Source organism: Rhinolophus ferrumequinum, chromosome 24, assembly GCF_004115265.2.
Source record: "Rhinolophus ferrumequinum isolate MPI-CBG mRhiFer1 chromosome 24, mRhiFer1_v1.p, whole genome shotgun sequence".
NCBI lineage: Eukaryota > Metazoa > Chordata > Mammalia > Chiroptera > Rhinolophidae > Rhinolophus > Rhinolophus ferrumequinum.
The window spans coordinates 5,516,950-5,536,837 of NC_046307.1; the positions used below are offsets into that span (position 1 = coordinate 5,516,950).

General features: G+C 57.3%; 1 protein-coding gene across 1 annotated transcript; it reads right to left on the reverse strand.

The window, feature by feature from the left end:
- Nucleotides 1–4,599: 4,599 nt before the first annotated feature.
- Nucleotides 4,600–14,788, reverse strand: FGFR4 (fibroblast growth factor receptor 4). The gene is made up of 18 exons (XM_033096952.1): nucleotides 14,665–14,788; nucleotides 12,127–12,269; nucleotides 11,218–11,481; nucleotides 11,045–11,125; nucleotides 10,758–10,924; nucleotides 10,134–10,257; nucleotides 9,485–9,675; nucleotides 9,216–9,354; nucleotides 8,680–8,873; nucleotides 8,453–8,598; nucleotides 8,249–8,370; nucleotides 6,922–7,032; nucleotides 6,642–6,832; nucleotides 6,156–6,278; nucleotides 6,009–6,079; nucleotides 5,638–5,775; nucleotides 5,289–5,394; nucleotides 4,600–5,189 (listed from the first exon to the last, which is right to left on the reverse strand). Exons 2-18 carry the CDS (start codon nucleotides 12,215–12,217, stop codon nucleotides 5,043–5,045), a joined length of 2,406 nt encoding a protein of 801 aa, XP_032952843.1. The 5' UTR covers nucleotides 12,218–12,269; nucleotides 14,665–14,788; the 3' UTR covers nucleotides 4,600–5,042.
- Nucleotides 14,789–19,888: the final 5,100 nt, after the last annotated feature.

The window sequence follows — 19,888 nt, forward strand, 5'->3', positions numbered from 1 at the left end:
ACAGCACAGTGCTGCTCTAGAGAATTCCATGGCATCCATTATTTATCTCTATTCTGTCTGTTTTCAAGGATGTTTGGAAGGAGGCAGAAGCTCGGCTGTGTTGGTGCAGCCCTTGTATTGGGCAGGTCTGAGGTGGAGCACATTCAGTGGGTCCCCCAGGATCTGAGAGCTACCCCTCCCTGAAGGTTCGAGAGCTGTGCTGTCCAATATGGGTCTCGCTGTTTCAGTTCTGCCAGTCAACCCTCCTCTCTTGGGACCTGATTTCCTGTGGAAGGAACGGGTGTCCCTGGCCGGGAGTCTCATCACTCTTACCAGGTCCTTCAGTCATTTGACAAGCCTTAGGGAGGCCTGCTTTGCACTGGGCCTGTGTTCTGAGAGATGGAGCCCAAGAGGCCCCTCCCCTGTGTGGGACAGAGAGGGTCCTTCCAGTCCTGCGTGGGGGCAAAATGCCTAGGCTGTGCCGTGAGGTCAGCCTGGCCTTCCTGGATGGGGTAATAACTGAACTGAGTCCTGAAGCGTCCTGGGCTGGCCTGGAGGTTGGGTTGCTGCTTGGAGCCCGCGGCCGTACCCCTCAGGACCAGACAGTGAGATCAGCAGGGCCAGGGCAGGCTGGGCCCCAAGTACCAGCACCAGCCCTGGAGCCTGGCACTGGGGGGCCGGAAGGAGCTGGCTGTGGAATGTGAGCAGCCACTGGCTTGGAGGGGATGTGGGGAAGTCTGGGTGAGTTCAGCTGTTGGTGATTTCACGCCTCCTCCTCTGCCACTTCTTGGGGACAGGCCCCAGCCAAGGGGCCCAGGTGCCAATGAAGGTCAGATTTCGGCAGCAAGAGAATAAAAGGAGATTTCCTCTGGAGGGGAGCCCTCTCCCCCAGAGAGAGCTGCAGCTGCCTCCCTCCGGGATTAGGCTAAATCCTACAGCAGGTGGAGGGGCGGGAGCGGGACTCCCAGTTAGGAGCGGAGTGTGGGAAGCGGCTGAGTGTGCATACCTGAGTGTGTGTGTACCTGGGATGGGTCTCCTGGGTCCCTTCATTCAACACTTTACTGCCCCTCAGTTCTGCGCAGTGTGGCCCTGGATGGGGGTTGGGGGGGCACGGGCAGTAACCACCAAACTGAAGCCAGGGCTATAAAGCGTGCAAGAAGACACAGAAAATGGGGGCAGTTTCCCTTGGGGGACAGAGAGAGTGGGTGCTTGGGGTTGCTTTTCATTGAAAATCTTTTGTGTTGTTGAGCTGTTTCAACCCGGAGCAGGTGACACCTCTGTAAAATCCTGGCTCCCAGACTGTGGCCCCTACCCCAGCAGCGGCATTCCTGGTAATGTGGTAGAAATGCTAGTTTCCAGGCTCCACCTCAGACACGCCCAGTACGAGGTTTTGGGGTGGGGCCCTGTAGTCCAAGGCCTCCAGGTGAGGCTGAAATATGCTGAGGTTCCAGAATGGCTGACTCCAAACGTTTCCACACAGTGCTGGCTTCCTGGTACTTAGTGTGCAGGAAGAAAACTGAGAGAGCATCCACTTCTACAGCCATGAGCACCTCTGAATGGGGGCCCAGCCTGAGGTGGGCCCAACTTGGGAGGGGGGCCGGGGAGGAAGCCCTGAAAAATGAGGTTTGAGTGAGATGCAAAGGCCAGGAGGGCTTGGCCAGGTGAGGGGGGAGGAGTGTTTCCCAGGGAGGAACAGCCTGTGTGAGGGCCTTGAAGTGGCAGAGACCAGAGGCCATGGGCTTGGAGCCCAAAGCACTGGGCCTCGCCTCGCACAACTGTGCTCGGGCCTCCTGAATGTCCATTCACCCGTGTGCGTGGACTGTCCATTGACAGATGTCCCTGCTTCTGCAAACCCTTTCTGGTTCTCAGAAAGGCCGGGCCCCTCGGGCTGTGGGAAGGAGCTCTGCAGAGGCACCTGGTCACAAACCCCGAAGCTGACTTACCCCCGTGTGACCTTGGCCCAGTCACTTCCTCCTTCTGAGCCTCAGTTGTCCTTATCTGGGCAACAGGGATAAGAACGTCTTCCTGATACGGCTGCCTGGAGGCGAGAATGGATCCTGGCAACTGGGCCCTGGGGCCATTTCCTCCTAATCCCGGTTGTTGACTGAGCACTTACAGTCACTCTCCAAGGAGTGTCCGCATTCCTGTGTTTCAGGCTCCAGAGGGTAACTGCAGTCATAGCAGCCCGCACCCTCACTGTGGCCCACCTGACCCTCCCTCCGAGCAGCCTCCCGTCCCTGGGCTCCCCTCCCAGATCCAAGTGGCTATCTATCTGTTGCTCTCACCAGAGCCCTGACTGATACACGGAGCCAGCAAGTGGCAGAATCCAGAGGTGACCAATGCTTTTCCTACATGCTCCTGAGACCGCTGTCACAGGCTAAGAAGCCTCTTAGAACCCAGGCTGACCGAGGGGCTCAGGCTCCAGCTGCTGCCATGCTGCCCAGCGCAGGCAGGGGGACGGGAGGGGGGCAGCCAAGCTGGCACGGCAATTAACAGCATGTGCCTCACAGTGACATGCAACGTCAGGAATGTGGAAGGGCCCCAGCAAGCGTGTGCCTGCCAGGGACGTGGGCAGGGAGGGGCACAGGGTGGGCAGCTGAGCCCCTCCTGGCCCCTGGGACCTACCAGGCAGCAGCTGGCCCTGTCACTCTGAGTGACCTGGCTCTGGTCTCCTATGTGCGAAGGACCCACTGGGAACCTGGGGCAGGGGGTCAACTCAGCACCTTCTTCAAGCCCATCCTTGTGACCCCGGGCCTGTCACATCCCTCAGTTTCTCCACATTTAAATAGGAAGAATGATCGTTATCTGGTGAGGCTGTGTTGAGGGAGAGCAGTGGGAGGCTGAGCCTGACAGCAGTGAGCTCACGCTGGGGAAGTGGAAAATGGTGGGCGCGGGGGGGGGGGGTGCTCTCATCCCTTACCCCTTGTCCTTACACACTATTCTAATCAACCCTTCTTCCCCAGGTGGGCTCTGAGGGACCTGCCTCTCCTGTGATTGGCTGTGCTGGCAAAGGACAGTCACTGGCCAGTGATGAGACTTGAGCTTGGGGTTGGGGCTCAGAAAGTTTGGGGGCTCCAGGGAGCCAGTGGGGGTTCTTCAGTGCAGGAGGTACATAAGCTAAGAGCTGCTTTTGGGAGCTTTCTATGGAGCTGCCTGTAGGGGAATGTGAGGGAATGGAACAGAGACCTCGGGCGGACGGGGGACACGCAGGCTGCTGCAAACCCAAGCACTAGTTCTCAGTGAGACACTCAGCAAAACCACGTGAGCTCTGCACGGCGTCCTTCCCCAAGCCGGTGCTCATCCAAGTCTTGTCTCATCTTAAACCAAAGCTCAGGAGGGCAGGGAGGGCAGGAGCCCTTCACACATTCAGCTGAAGGAAGTCACCATCAGAGAAGTGACAGCACTGGCCTTGGGACACTGAAAGTGACAGGCTTTGAACCTCTTGGCTTCCAGTCCACTGTTCTTTCCACCCTTTTGGGGACTAGGGTTCCTGAGGGAAACTGAGGGAAAGGAGGTGGTCGGGATGACTCCCTGGTTTCTGGCCTGTGCCTTCTCTGAGACGGAGGGCCCTGGAGGAGGCACAGTTTTGGAGGGGTATGAGTAATTCAGGTTGGGACATAGTGAGTCAGAGAGGCATGGTGGGGGCGTGGGGAGACCCAAAGTAGGAAAGAAGCAGGGCCATGAACTGCTGCTCAGTCTTCCAGGGTGGCCCCAACCCCAGATTCTTATATCCAATCCCTCTGACCGACCCTGTACGTATTTTCAGCCGCCACCCCCTGGGAGGTCATGGGGCAACTCAAGGGGCCTCCACAAAGGGTCTGTCCTGGTTGGGCTGTCCTATGCCTGGAAGGCAGGGCAGGGGAGCCAGGCACTGGATCACACGCCCCCACCCCACAGTTCAGGGGCTAGAGAGCGGCAGTAACTGCTGGGATGGAGCTGGGGCAAGGTCCAGGCTCAGAGCCCTGGGAAGCTGATCCTCCCCACCCACCCAGAGGGCATCTGAGAACAGGGCCGTGAGGGCTCCCCAGGGAAGGACCAGGCAGGCAGGGACAGCTGCAGCCCAGCCGGACAGGCGGCAACCAGCTGCTGCCTGGGAGACTGGCCAGGGTGAAGTGGGGCGGGCACGGCCCCCACAAACCCTCAGCCTGAGCCGCAGAGCGTGGGAGCCACCATGGGAGCCGCTGACAGCCTCGAAGCTGGGTTTTGGGCTTTCACGCTGTGTTTACGGTCAGCTTGGTTAATGCTGAGCAGATGGGGGAGGGGCGCTGCCAGCTCCCTTGGTGACAGGCCCAGAGCACACACGCACGCACATGTGCAGAGGGTACAGGAGTCCTGCCTGGTAGGCTCTTCTGCCCATCAGTATTCGTTCACACCATCACATACACAAGATGGTGCCAGCAAGAGACCAAAACAGAGACGCACGCAGGCTACTGGGTCTGCCGTGAGGCAGCTGGAGGGGGATTTTGAATCTCAGGCTGGGCACTGAGCCCTCCGTCTGTCACCCAGGCAGAACTCCCAGCTTGGGGTCCCTCCACCCTGTTCCCGCTCCATCCGCTGCAAGGAAGACACCAGGCACATGGAGGTTTATTTCAAAAAAATAATTTATAAAAGGCCATTGGCTTCAGGAGCACAGGGGCTGAAGCTCCTACCACCAAGACACTGGGACAAGAATCAGAGGGGAGGCTGGGGGAAGCAGGGAGGTTTGGGACAGCCCTGCACCCAGGTCCAGCCAAAGCCCTGGAACCAGGACCGAGTGCCAAGGCCCAGACGCCAGGCGGAGCCCTAACACTCTGGCCATTCGAATGACAAGGCCTTTAGAATGTGGGGCCATGACTCCCAGGGCAAGGCCAGGGCCTGAGGCTGGAGTGGAACCCGAGGCCAGAGCCAGAAGCCTCAACTAGGGACCCCAGGACCCAGGACCTCCCCAAAGCAGACCTGGAGATCTGGGACAGCAACCTGAAGCCCGGGCCTGCAGCTGCCACGGTCAAGCACCAGTGGGTCGCAGCTGAGCCAGCAGGCACAAGGCTGCGGGCTGTCCTGCTCACATGGCCTCATGCCCCCGCTCAAGTCTGCACCCCAGAGAAGGGGAAAGCACTAGACCCCAGTGGCAGGGGGTCGTGGCTGAAGACAGAGTCGCTGGAGGAGCAGGTGCTGCTGGCATCCCCACCGGCCAGGGAGTAGGGTCCAAAGGTCAGGCGGAGGTCAAGGTACTGCGAGGGAACGGTGCTGGTCAGCCCTGATAGTCAGCTCGGATGAGGGCCCAGAGAGAAGTGGGCAGAGGGAGGTGACAGGGCAGGAGGGGGCAGTACCTCCTCAGAGACGGCCAGCAGGACCTTGTCCAGTGCCTCCACCAGCTGCTTGAAAGTGGGCCTCTGAGAGGGCGCCGCGTGCCAGCACTCGCGCATCAGCCCATACCTGGGAGGGACGGGGCAGAGTCAGGAGCCTCACGCTCAGGTGAGAGGAGAACCTCATGGTCCTGGGTGGGGTCATTCAGTGAATGGGCACAGAAGCCACGCCAGCGCCGCCCCCCCACTCGGCCAAGGAGGCAGACGCCACAGGGAAAGTTGGTGCTGACCACTCCCCGGGGCCAGACCCTGAGGCCAAGGTCAGGCAGAGGATGAGGACTGGAAAGTTGGGGCAAGTGGGGCGAGGGCTCACAGCTCTGGAGGGCAGTGAGGAGGCCGGTCCATCCGATGGCCCTCCCGCAGCAGTGAGAACAGCTCCTCCACAGGAATGCCAGGGTACGGGGAACCCCCGAGGGTGAAGATCTCCCACAGCAGGATCCCAAATGACCACCTGGAGGCAGGACCAGGGCTCAGCAGGGCATAGCTTCACTCCCTACTCCTGGGTCTGGGACGGGAGACCCTGCAGACATGATCTGCCATGGGGTGTGGGGACTGGGGCTTCTTTTGAAGTCTGGTTCCACTCAGGTTCCAGGGCTGTATGACCCTGGGCGAGTGCTTTGCCCTTTCTATGGAGTAGGACAATGATCCTGGCAGAATTCTGGACCTCCACCTTCCAGGACTCACACGTCACTCTGGTGTGTGTAGACTCGGTCAAACAAGGCCTCAGGTGCCATCCACTTGACAGGCAGGCGGCCCTGGAAGGGACAGGAGAGGGCATCGGTGCCAGTCCCACAGGTGGCCCCGCCCCCAGCTCTGCCCGCCCTCCCTCACATTGCTGGTTTTCTTGTAGTAGTCAATATGATGCACGCCACGGGCCAGCCCAAAGTCAGCGATCTTCATCACGTTGTCCTCTGTCACCAGCACATTTCGGGCAGCCAGGTCCCGGTGGATGCACTGGGGACAGGGCAGGAGACAGGCATATGAGGACACACAGCACTTCCCAGGAACCTGGTGGGTGGGGATCATCACCCGTTTCACAGATGAGGAAGTCAGGATTCAGAGAGGGGCCACCTGAGCAGTCTAAGTTCCAGGCCCGCCATTCTCTCTTGTGTTGCCTCTTTCCCTGCCCTGCCTCTTGGTTAGGGAGCATATGAGGATGGAACGGGGACGTGCAGTCAACTACGTACAGATGCGGGGTAGTAAGGACTTAGGATAAAGAAAAGGAGAGGGAGAAGTTGGGGACATTTGACGCCAGAGGCATAAAGGTGTAAAAATGGAGCAGTTGGAGAGGCCTAGAGTGCTGCCCATTGCCCGAACCTTCCGAGACTCCAGATAATGCATGCCTCGGGCCACCTGATAGGCGCAAGAGACCAGGGCAGGGAAGGAGAGTGGCCCCTCACTGCTCCGCAGCCCGTCGGGGCTGAGGTCAGGGCCTGGGGGGCGTCGGGCCCGCAGGAACTCCCGCAGGTTTCCCTTGGCGGCACACTCCACAATCACATACAGGGGCCCTGTGGAGGCGAGGGGGGGACAAGGAGGGGCTGCTGAGACTGTGCTCTACGCCCCAGCCGCCCCCCGCCCCAGGCCCACCCTGCCCCACCTTCCTGGGTGCAGACACCCAGCAGATTGATAATGTTCTTGTGCCGGCCGATAAGCTTCATCACCTCCATCTCAGAGACGAGATCTGCCAAGTCCTTGTCAGAGGCGTTGTCTGCAAGGAGGACAGCCAGGGTGACTACACAAGGGCGGCTGTGGGTAGGGGGCAGGACACGGAGTGCTGGGTAGGGGGCAGGACACGGAGTGCTGGGCCAGGAGTCACGAAGTTCGGGGCCTGAGTTCCTGCAAGGCTGTGTGGCCTTGAAAAAGTCACCTAACCTCTCTGAACCAGGATCCTCTTGTATGAAATGGGACAATGGATCATGCTCTACCTCTCAACAGCAGTTGCGAGGATGCAAAAAGATCAAAGATCTAAAAGAGGTAGGCCTGCCAGTGGGGGGAACAGGAAACAGGAGAGGGGGAATAGGAAGGAAGCTTCGTCTGCAGGGCTTGGCGTTAGTCCCTGAACGGGGTGAGAGCTCCTGGGGGCGGAAAGCAGGCTGGCGCCCTGAGGTCTGTCTGACCAGGATCTGGCGTCCATCTGGCCTGGGAATTCAGGGAGCTGCCAGTGGGGCGCAGCTAGGGGAGGCCTGGAAGAAGGCTGTGGAGCAGGGGCTGGGCCCCCAGGGCTGACCTGTGGCCCTGGGCCAATGACATACCCTTGCCGCCAGGCCTCACAATGCACATTTCTCAATCCCTTCCTCCTTGAAAGTGCCAGGTGGCCCCAGCTGTGCAGAGAGGAGGGTGGGGAGCAGAATATGGGTTTGGGTTTGGACTGTTCTTACAGAGGGGGCTGGGGGACAGCAGTGAGAAGCCCCAATGGTAGGTCCCAGGTGTGTCCCAAGCTCCTTGGAGCTTCTATTTGGGGGTTGGGACTGAGTTTAAGCAGACACGCTGTTCTCCTGGAGTGGTAGATGCAACAGGACAGACCTGGGAAGGCCCAGGGGAGGCTGAGACTGTGGTTAGCGGGGAATCGTGGGTAATGAGGCGGAAGCCTGCAAGGCTGACAAGGTTACTCGAGGCCCAGGCTGATGTGGGGCCAAAACTGACAGAGGGATGTCACACCCGTCACCCCAAAGCCTTGTAGTCTCCATTATCTCCATGGTACGGTTTAATGCACCAGGCATTTTCCATGCACCTCAGGACTGGGAGGTAGGAACATGTGAGGAAACTGAGGCTCAGAAGTAACTTGCCAAGGTCAGTAGCAGAGTTGGGCCCCAGACCCAAGGGTGGGAACCCGCAGCCTTTCCTGGCCCCCAGTGCTCACCTGGTAGCACCATGAGCCCCTTCTGTTAGTACCAACCCCCCTCCCTCCTGGCCACCACACTCACCCTTGAGCATCTTGACGGCCACAGTGCTGGCTTGGTCAGGCTGGGCGGGGTTCATGCCCAAGGCCTCTGCACGCACGACCTGCCCAAAGCAGCCCTCACCCAGGGGCTTCCCAAGCACCAGCCTGAAAATGGAGAAAGCTGAGGCCTCAGCCATCTGGGGATCATCTCTGCCTGTCATCCACACCCTCACTCCATACAGTGTACCTGTCCCGGGGGAACTCCCACAGCGGGTCCAGAGGGAGGTCTAGACTCACGAGGCCAGCGAGCAAGGGGGGGCCACTCGAGGAGAGCCGGACGCCCCGCACCAGGGATGAGCTTGACTTGGCCGAGGAGCCCGACTCCAGGGAGAACTGCAGAATGGGAGACTAGGTTGGTGGGAAGGCAGGCTGCGAGCCTCACTATAGTACACGGGGGCGGGGATGGCATGGTACCTGTCGGGCCAGAGGGAAGCGGGACAGCTTCTGCACCGCGGCGGGCTGCCGGGGCTGCCGGCCATGGAGTACCTGCCCACGATACAGGCCAGCCAACAGCAGGAGCACCACCAAAGCCAGAGAACCCGACGAGTACAGGATGATGTCTGTGTACTTGGCCTCGGGCGCTGCTGCTGTCCATGTGACGTCCTCCTCTGTCCAAAGACAGACACACAGACACATAACTGACCAGTCGTTGCTCAGATGCCCAGCTGTATGCCCTCGAACTCGGGCCCTCGCAACTCCCAACACACACGGGGGAGCACACACCAAGAAAGCTGCAATTATACCCAATCTCGCATACCTCCGGGTCACACTGACAGTCACATGTGGACATACAAAGGGACTGCTACTTGCAGAATCAAACACAAATCCACACACCATGTCCCAAGCTCAGATCCCACAGGCCAAGGAAGAATGTCCACCCAGCAGGTCACAGCCCACTTCCGGAGCAAATCAGGATCCTGCAGCCCCTCCTGGCCCCATCAGGTGCTCACCTGGCAGCACCGTGAGCCAGGCCGACTGGTAGGAGAGGCCGATGGAGTTGCCTGCCAGGCAGGTGTACTCGCCTGCATCCTCGGCCGACACGTTCCGAAGGTATAGGACCTCTACCTCTGAGCTATTGATGTCTGTAGTCTGGGGATGAGAGATACACTTAGGGGTCACAGCAGGGCCTGGGGCCACACTGTGGCTAGCCAGGGAGCTGGGGACTCCCCTGTGACCCCTGTGGGAGAAGGGTAGGGCTCAGGAGCCACAGGGGCTGGACCTTCAGGACTTGCACATAGGGGAAGCCGTCGGCCCCGAAGCTGCTGCCGTTGATGACGATGTGCTTCAGCCACTGGATGTGGGGCTGGGCGTCGCTGTACACCTTGCACAGCAGCTCCACGTCGCTGCCCGCCACTGCGGTGGTGTTGGCCGGGAGCCCCGCCTGCAGGATGGGCCGGTGCGGGGACCGCTCTGGGGGCCAGGCCGGCCGTCAACCCTGACCAGCGGCACCCACAGACGCACCCTGGTCACCCGCCTCCAGCCTCCCGCCCAGCTCAAGGGAGGGACCTTCCCGATAAGCAGCTCAGACTTTGTCTGTCCCCTGGTGAAACCTTCCATGGCTCCCCGCTTACACGCCACACCCCAGGCATACACCCCTCCACAGATTCATTGCATTCTTTATGCCTAAGGCTGTAGGTATACGCAGCCTGTACCTTCTGCCTCCATGTCTGTCCCACTTTTCCTCCCGGCCGAGCCCTGCGCCTCCAGGCCCACATTACCCCGTGCTTCCCTCAGACCCACCGGGACACTTTGGGCAGCTTGAGGAAGTCATCCACGACTGAGTGCATGTTGCCTGGCAGACCGGGCCCTACCTGAGGGCGGGGTCTGGGCTCCCACCCCCTCACCGCCTCGCCTGCCTGTCCGCTCACCCAGCACATCCAGCAGGTAGCTGTAGCGGATGCTGCCCACTGAGTTCTCCACAAGGCAGGTGTATGTGCCACGGTCCGAGGGCACCACACTTTCCATCACCAGGCTCCAGTGCTGATGGCGCAGCTGGGAGAAGGGGAAGTGTCCATAAGGGGCCACAGAGCCCTGTCCACGGGGATGGGGTAGGGGATGGTGAGGCCAAGGCCAGGAACTTTGGGACAGAGGAGGAGGCTCCAAGAAGTGTCTGAGCCCTGAGTTTTAGTCCGGCCTCTTCCTGCCACCTTCAGCCAGTCTTTGCCCTCTGAGTCTCGGTTTCCTCAGCACAGCCTGGAGCTGACCCTGCAGGGTCTCATCGTTGAGAATGAGCCGCCAGAACTTAACTGATACTGGTCAGTGATCCTTCCCCCTTGACAAATGGAGTCACTTAGGCTGCGAGGCTGTCACTTGCCCGAGAGTGGCAGAGTGGGATTTGAACCAGAGCTGTGCAATTCCACCGTCTCGTGCTCCTTCTGGGGCCACACAGCGGCCTTCTTCATTAGAGAATGAACTGGGGGGTTGACTTATAGGTATGAGGGGGCCAATGGGATGAAAGGAGGAGCAAGTGGCCTTGGGACCTGGAAACTCACCCGAACACCTCCAATGCGATGCTCTCCGTGGAAGTCCTGTCCATCCTTGAGCCAGCGGATGGTGGGAGTGGGGTTGCCTGCAGCTGGACAGCGGAACTTGACGGTGTTCCCAGCAGGCACTGCATGCAGTTTCTTCTCCATGCGCTGGGGGTGTGTCCAGTAGGGTGCTGGAGGGGAGAGGAAGGGACAACTTAGTGCCCCCAGGGTGACCACCTGCTTCCACACAGGTCTTTTCTCAGGGACCAGCTGGGAGATAGGGAAATGAGTCCTTGAAGACTTCTACTGACCGTGCTGTGGGTAAACGTGCCTATTTGAAGGGCCACTGTGGGCCTTGGGGTCCCCATCACCATTGCTGTAGGTCGAGGAGTCTATGTCAAGGACAGAAGAAGGTGTCAAGATCTAGGATCTAGGCCGGGGTTCTCTCCCCAGGCACCCCTTAGCCCCTGTCAAAGCCCCTTACCATCCACAACTAAGGTGACATTGTGCAAGACAAGCATGGAGCCTCGTGCTAGGCAGAGGTAGCGGCCAGCGTCCTCAGGTATGAAGCTGGCAATCTCCAAGCGGCCCCTCCAGCCTCGTACCCGGCCAGCAGCTGCCAGGCGACTGCCCTCCTTGTACCAGTGGCCACTACGCTCAGCCCGCCCACAGCATAACTGCACAGGCTGCCCAAGGGCCACAGGGAGCTCCTGCTCTTGCTGCTCCGAGCTGGGGGCCAGGCAGGGCTCTGTGGGCCAAGGGCAAAGGTCAGCGAACCCCACAGCCATGGCTGAGGCAGCCCCCCACATACACAGAACATGCTGCACACTCAGGGCATAAGCATCTCAGACACGTGCTGCACACTTACTGCCCCTCAACATACACAACCACATGCAACAGACGCTACGCACAGGGCAAAGGCCACGCCTCTGGTGCACAACACACACGGTGCATAGCACACATGCTGGACTAGACATGCCACTGTCCACACACACATGGCACATGCTATAGGTGCCACATACAGGGTACACGCCACACTCGGGGGCACATCACTCTCACAGTGTATACAACACATGTGCCGCCTGGGCCTTCCAAGCTACACACAGTACACAGAACACACACACGCGCACACACACAGCCAAGGGGCTCACCACCAGCTCTGCAGCCCAGATCAGGGCCCTGGGCCCTGCAAGGCCAGTCCTCTCACGTGGACACAGAGATAGGTGGATGCTTGCTGGGAGCCAGACACTGAGTCTCAGTGGTTGGGCCCTACCCTGTTGCCACCTTCTCAGGGCTTGGGCCAGGATCCTCTCCAGCTTTGCTCAGCCAGCAGTCCCCTCCTGGTGCCCACTCTTCCCACCCCTGCCACCCTCTCCCACCTTAGAGGTCATACCCAGCTCCACTTCCTCAGAGGCCTCAAAGGACAAAGCTGGAGCCCAGCGCGCCCTCAGCAGGACTCCTAACAGGGCCAACAGTAGCTGCATCTCCTTCCTGCTGCTCACGGGGCCCAGGCTGGGCTTCCCACCAACGGCCTTCCTGAAACAGGGAGGGAGAGGAGCCCCTGCTTCATGTGCACCTTGGCTGGCGCTGTTCCCCTATTTTGTGGATCAGAAAACTGAGACAGGAAATGGCGGGCCATTTGTCCGAGACCCCCTCCCCCGCAAGCGGCAGGGCAGACTGGAAGCAGGTCTGCTCTTGCAGAGCCCAAGGCTGCCCCACAGGAGGTTGTGCAGGGAGGCGAGGTGGGGCTTCCTGCTCTCCGAGGGTCCTGCTGAGCCCCTGGCACAAGTTCACAGAAAGGGCAGTTTGGGGATTCTTTCCTTGGAGGCAAGCAGAGAATGAAGACATATCTTCTGCTCGCTCTCAGCACACATAATTTATTTTTTTGCTGAATAAATGAATTTATTGCTGAAGAGCGGGGGGGGGGGAGAATCTGAAATATAAAACAAGGCCAAACTTTAGCATCTGGATGTTATCTGATCTGACCCCCACTCCTTATTAGCATCGCTGACATTTTCACAACCAGCTTTGGATCCGTCCAGTGGCAGGGTGCTCACTACTAACACAGCAGCCCATCCCATGGCCGGCAGAAGTGCTTCCTCATTTGGCACCAGAATAGCATCCTGGGAATACCTCTGCTTTTCCTCCACAACCTCATCTCAGGCAACAGTGGCTCTTGTAAAGAGTATAGACTCTGCTGTCTGACAAAAGCAGGTTCAAATGCTGACTTATCAACTTGCAAGTCCCTGGCCCCGTCTGGGCCGCTGTCCTCACAGGACTGCATTGAGGACGAAAGAGAATATATGCAGGAGCTGGGTACATAGAATGTTGGAATGTTCCCCTGCCCCTTCCCCTCCCCAGGAGGACGGGTACTCTGGGTCTGCCCTCGGCCAGTCACCTCCAGTTCTGGCACTGTTCTTGTTAGGTGTGATGTACACACCCACCCCATCTGGTTACCCTCTTCCAGAGGCCACTAAGGATGTCTCCAACCCCTAAAAGGAACACTCAAACCCAAGCATCAGGTGGGGCGGGGAAGAGGGTGACCAGCGTGGTCCGAGGGGCCTACTGCCTATTCCCTGGGGCTAGGTAACAGTTAGGTGGCACTGTTATCTCTGGATCTACCTTGCCCAGGAAGGCCACTGCACCCTCTCGCCTCAGCTGCTGCCCCCAACCCAGTCCAGCTCTGGCTCTGAGGCAGGGGGTACTTAGCTCGTCCTGGCCAAAGCCATTATCTCCCTCTTCAAACTGCTTCTTTCCTGGGTTGCACCTGTAGCTGGAGCATCATCCCTTTCCCTGCCCTTCCCAACTTCTAGTCCATTCTGCTTCCTCAATCCTTCTCCAGGACAACCCACATCCCCTGCCTGGACCCAGAGTAGGCCATGGTCATCTGTAACTTGGGCCTTTGTGAACACTCCCTGTGCTCTCCAGCCTCGACTCAGCAGCAGGGCTTTAAAAATTACAAGCCGGAACTGTCACCGCCTTCCTGCCAGCTTCCAGAGCTCTAATGACTGTCCGTGTCCAGCAGGATTCAGTGCCCACTGTTTGTCCAGCATCCTAGGTCTCCTTGGCCGGCCGATCTTTGGTCCGGCAGTCAGCCCCTTCAGCCACAGGCTTTCAAAACTGGGCACGTCTTTTCTGCTGCTCATACCTGTGTGCCATTTCTCTTCTACACCTGGCTCAGATGCCACTGTCTTAGCACCCACCTCCAGTTTCCCACCCTCTGTAAAAATCCTCCCACCCTCCCCTCTGCAGGGAGGGCAGCTTTCTGGGGCCACAGCTCCGGTTGGGAGTGAGGTGGGGAGGTCTGGGGATTTTATTCCACACCCAGGCTACCCTGACCTCAGCAACTCGGCGCCCTTAGTTGGATCACGCGGACATGGGGCCGAAGGGCCTGACTCTAGCACCGGGCAGTCTTGGGTTCGCCTCCAGCCGCCCGTTCGCCTCTAGCGCACAAGCACTGGGGGACCCTGGACAAATGACTGCACCTCTGGGAGCTTCACCGTTCTCATCTCGACTCGGGGTTCGCAGACGGTCCAGCAGCTGAGGGACCGGCGCGCTCTTCCTCCTCCACCCCTACCCCGCCACCCTGGGGGGAGGTGCGAGTCGGCGGGTCCTCAGGGGGAGCTGCAGAGACAGCCAGCCCGCCCCCGCCCGGGTGGGCAATGAGTAACCAGCTCCGCGGGCAGGGTGCTCTTTGGACGGAGTGGGACAAAAGGCCCTGTGTGCGTTGCGGGTTACTGATTTACCGTCCCCTCCACCCCCCCCACACCGCCGAGCGGACGCCCAGGTCCCCAGTACTGGGAGGGGGCAGCTCCCGCAGCCCCGCCGCCGCTCGCCCCCTGGCGGCTGTGAGCGCAGGCTGGGCCCGCACCAGGTCCGCGCTCACCTCGAGCCTCCGCGGGCCCGCTCCCGGCAGAGGGTCCCTGCTCACCTGGGTCCTCCGCGGCCCCGCTCCTAGCTCCCTCCAGCCCCCGAACCCGGCGGGGACCGCAGACTCAGCCCGGGCGCTCCTCCGCCCCGGGCTGGAGAGCCAGGAATGCACCCACGAAAGCGGCGTGGCCGCGGGCGGCCCGGCGCCCCGCCCACCTAGGCCCCGCCCCTCCTGGACCAGCTCTATCCTGACAGCGGTGTGGCTGCGGGTGGCGCACAGTCCCACCCACCTGGAAACCAGTCCCCGAACCCAACAGCGTGGAGCGACCGACGGGTCCAGCCCAATCCCGGGGCCCCCAGTCCGCTGCACACCCCCTCAGACTCCGCCTGTTTCGCCCCACCCAGGCCAGGCTTCGAAGTTCTAGTCTATGCTCTACCTCCAGCTTGTCACCCCTGGGGAACAAGACCCAGCAGTCCTGAGCGCCCCCCCGCCCCCGCCTCCACTAACCTTGGCCCAACCTGGCTCCTCTGTCTTCCTAGCAATAGCCATATATATAGTGTCTAGCAAACCCCCTCTGACCCCCTCCCCATCCAATCTCGGCACAACCTTCAGGGTGGTATTTAAAATACAAATCTGACTATACCAACCACAATCACCCCTTTCAAACTTTCCTTGGCATAATCTGCCCCCTGCCCACGTTTCCAGATGAATCCTTCATTCACTTCTTCCTTGCACACACTCTACCTCTGGGCTTTACACTTGGGGGTTCCGCCTCCTAGAAAGATCTTTCCCGGCTAGGTCTGGTTAGTTCCACCTCATTCTTAGATCTCTGCTCACTTCCTCAGAGAAGCCCTCTGGACTTGGCCAGGTTCCTCTTCTTACGTCTTCTCTCCTGTGAGCCTGGAGAAAGAAGCGGAGGGTTGGGTGGGCTGGTGAAGTGATTAAGAGCCCAGATTGCAGGACTCAAATCTCAGCACATCAACACATGGCCTTGGCAAGTTACTCCATTTGTGTCTTCATTTTTTCCTCAGTAAAACGGGTATAATGATAATGTATCAGCCTCAAAAATCAGTTGCAAAAAGTAGACATGTTAGTATATGTAAGCCTTTGGAACACTGCCTGACATAGAGCACTTGCTTTGTAACGCAGGCTATGATCATTTAGGACCTATTATTTCTTTTTTTTTCCTTCAAATTTTTAAAAATTTTCAATTACAATTGACATACAATGTTTTATTAGGTCCAGGTGTACAACATAGTGATTAGACAGTTATATAACTTATGAAGGGATTCCCCCAAAGTCCAGTACCTCTCTGACACCCTACATAGTTATTACAATATTATTGACCATATTCTCTATGCTGTACTTTACATCCCCATGACTATTTTTATAACTGGCAATTTTTACTTCTTAATCCCTTCCCCTTTTTCACCCTTCCTCCAACCTCCCTCCCATCTGGCAACCATCAATTTTTTTCTCTGTATCTATGAGTTTGTTTCTGTTTTGATTGTTTTGTTTTCTAGATTCCACGATAAGTAAAATCATATGGTATTTTACTTTCTCTTACTTATTTCACTTAGCATAATACCCTCTAGGTCCATTCATGTTGTCACAAATGGCAAGATTTGATCCTTTTTTTAATGACTGAGTAATATTCCACTGTACATACATACCACTTTATCCATCTATCTTTGGAGACTTAGATTGCTTCCATATCTTGGTGACTGTAAATAATGTTGCAATGAACATAGGGATGCTTAAGTATTAATAGAACCTGTTATTTCTTAATTGCATGTTCCAGAATTGTAGCTAAATAGCTAATTTTGTAAATGGAAGGCAGAAACTGCCTCCAGACTTCACCGTTACAACTCAAGTGCCTGACACATAGTAAGTGTCCCCCAAATAGTTCTGCCCTTCCAGGCACAAGTCTGCCTTACCTGCAAGCATTTCTCTCCTGAGCGTCTTGACAGTGGCCAAATAGGAGGTCAGCTGATCTTTGACTTCTGTCCAACCCTAACCTGAGGTCCCAGCCCTTTGCTCCTCTAGGTTCCTGGAGGAGAAAGGGAACCCCTCAGTTGGGGTCTCAGCTCACCTCCCAGTTAGCCCAGGACCAGTGGCCAAGGGGAAGCAGGGTCCTTTCCTATTGTTATGGCAAGGCGTCTAGTCTCTTAGTCTCTCCACCCCTACGGAAGCTTTTCCTTTGCATAACTAAAAGGCTCGTTAAAGTGATTTGTTTCTTTTATCTTTCTTTTCCTCCTCAAACAAAAGAATGGTCTCCTTCCAAAGATAAATCAGAAAAGAATCAGCTGCTATCTTTTAAAAACAGCTTGTCCTGGTTCCCCGCCTCCGGGGTCCCTCCTTGCTGGAGCACCCAGGAAGCTTGAAACGCCTGGCACTGGTGTGCCAGCAAATGGTAGCCTCCTTCCCAGAAGGGGTCTCACCAGACTCCCAGAAACTTGGAGAGACGCAGCCCCCACCTCTGGTCCTCTTCTGGCTCTCGTAGTGAATGTGGTTGTTGGGGGCCCGGTGGCTGCCAGCAGGCGCTGGACCCCACACAGCTTTCATTCAACTTCCAGGAACTTTCCAGTTTACCTGAGCCAAAGGCAAAGGCTGCCTGCCTCCTGAGATGGTCAAATCCCTTAGATGGGCAACCTTCCCCCACTCCAGCGCACCCACACATCACTTACCCGGCCCCCCGCCCACACTCACAACCTCTCACACTGACCCTTTGCAGTGTCTGACACTCTTCTCACAAGGTCATTCATTCATTCACTCATTCATTCGCCAAATGTCCCCGGGGAAAAGCAGTGATCAGACCCAGCCTCTACCCTTCTAGGAGCTGCTGACATTGTAGTGGGGAGAGATATATAAGTAAACAGCACAGAAGGAGACCTGTTGAGGGTCCACATCCAAGCCTGTCTCCCCCTCAGAGTCTCACTCTTGTTAACCATCTGTCACCAGTTCACATTTGTACTCTCTCCCAAAGACTTTCAAACGCACACACCCTAGCAAGGGTTCAGGAGTCTGCCCTCCTAAGATCCTGCCTTTAGCTCGCCTCTGCCTCAGTTTCTCCATCCAGAAAATGGGCATACTCCTGCTGCCTTTTCCTCAGAGGCGTTGGAGGAAATGCACGAGTTAAGAGATGGGAATGGGTGTCTCCCAAACAGGAAGTAAAGTCCTGGCCGTGGCTGAGCTCCCGGTAGCTGCCAGGCACGTGCCAGGCTAGGTGTCACCCATACATTCTATCTTTTGACCCTTCCCCCAAGCCAAATGGGGGTAGGGTTCCTTAGTTCCATTTTGCAGGTGAGGAAACGGAAGCTCAGGCAGATGGAATGACTTCTCTGAAGTCACATAGCAAGCGAACAACAGAACTGAGACTTGAACCCTGATCATTCGGGACCATGAGGGAGAGTTCAGGGTGACCCCACGGAGCTGGGATTGTCTTGCTAACACATGGACACACTTTCTGCTCCCATCCTTAAACGTGGCCGGGAAGGTGGAGACCCACCTGAGGGTGAGTGGGGAGGGTGGGCTGGGTCCAGGCGTTTTTCTCCCTGCCCATTTGGCCAGTACTGATGGGGCACCTATGAAGGCCCTTGTCAGGGCTTGGAGATTCTGGGCTCCTGGAGTGCCAGGTTGGGCCAGGCCCCACCCCCACCTGCCTGGGAGCGTGGTGCCAACCATGTTGCTCTTGGATGGCAGCCGGGCCCAGGGAACACTGGGGCTCTTGTGCCGAAGGGCCGCCGGGAGCCCCTGCCCAGGCTTCGCTCCAGACCAGGCCTGGCCCATCCTCTGACCCAGCCCTGGGATTCCTTGTCTTCTTTCTTTCCTTTAAAACAATTTTTATTTTGAGAAAGTTTTAAAATACAGAAAAGTACACAGGGTAATAGCATACATTTGCTACTCAGAACTCACCATTGTTCTCACTTTACCATTTTTCCAGGCATTTTCTACCCTGGCTTCTCCCACAGGCTCCAGGGAAGTCTGGCTTGAGTCATTGAAACGGAGGTGACGTGGACAGCAACTGAGCAGTGGTGAAAGGTTGGGTGTTAAAGCCAGGCAGATGTGGATTTGAATCCTGAAACTTGGTGCCCTTGGATAAGTCACTTACTGTTAAGCCTCAGTTTCATTTTCTGTAAAATGGGAATAACAGCTCTTCTGTGAGAACTCAGCGTGTTGATATAAAGCCCAGTGCACGCAGCCTATGTTCACTAAAGAGTGGCCAATATTAATGTTGACAACTATGGGCCCCAAGGTATGGGAAACATACTCTTGTGACCAAGAGGGAGGGACTGTGAGGGTCACCCCTTCTCCAGCCTTCATATCTCCTCATTCCCCACCCATCGGGCACTTCTATGTCCAGTTTCTATCCGAAGATGACAAAGCCATGAACCGCAGGCTGCCCGGGGCATTGTGCTGGAGGCAGGGAGCCTGGGGGAGCTTGTGGGAGGCCCCTCGGGCCAAGCCAGATGGAAGGCAACGGGCTAGGAGAGATCTGAGGCTTTCTCTGGGCCAGTCCTGTTGTTTCTCCAAGTCTCAGCAGCACCCTGGTTCCTTTGTCCCCTGGTCCCAGATGCTGGGACATAGATCCTGCTAAATAGGACAGGGGTGTCTGGGGTCTCTCATGGTTTGCCAGAGTCAGCTCTCTCTAGACGTGGGCCTACAAGCCTCACACCCAGCTGGGTCTTGGCTTACACATTTGTTTGGAGGAGAGAGGGAACCCAGACAGCTGAGGCTGGGCAGGAGGGATGGAGGGTTAGTTGTCTGAAGGGAATCAGGAAACAAGCCCCAGAGGGGTCCTCACCCTTCTTTATCTTGCCTGATGCCCATCTGGACCATGTAAGATTTTGTTTTGGCACAAATAACAGAAAACCTAAATGTCAAGGACTTACACATAAAAGGGATTTATTCATCCCTCGCTTTGCTCCAAGTCTGGAGGTGGGTGAAGGTAGGTCAGAAGTCTGGGTTGTGGATCTTCAGTTCTCTAAATTTTCCCCTCATGGTTGCAAGATGGTGGCTTTAGCTCCTGCCATCACATTTGTACTCAGGCAGGAGGAAGGCAGAAGCCAGGAAGAGTTGCTACACGCAGCAACTTCTGACTATCTCTTTGGCCAGACTGTGACACATGGCCACCCCCAGCTGCAAAGGAGGCTGGGAAGTATATTTCTTTTGCTGGACATATTGTCTCCCCTGACAGAAGCAGGGCCTGTTGAAAAGAAGGGTTGCCTGAGCATTGGGTAAGCATTAACAATCTCTGTACCACCAATCTCCTCACCAGTCCCCA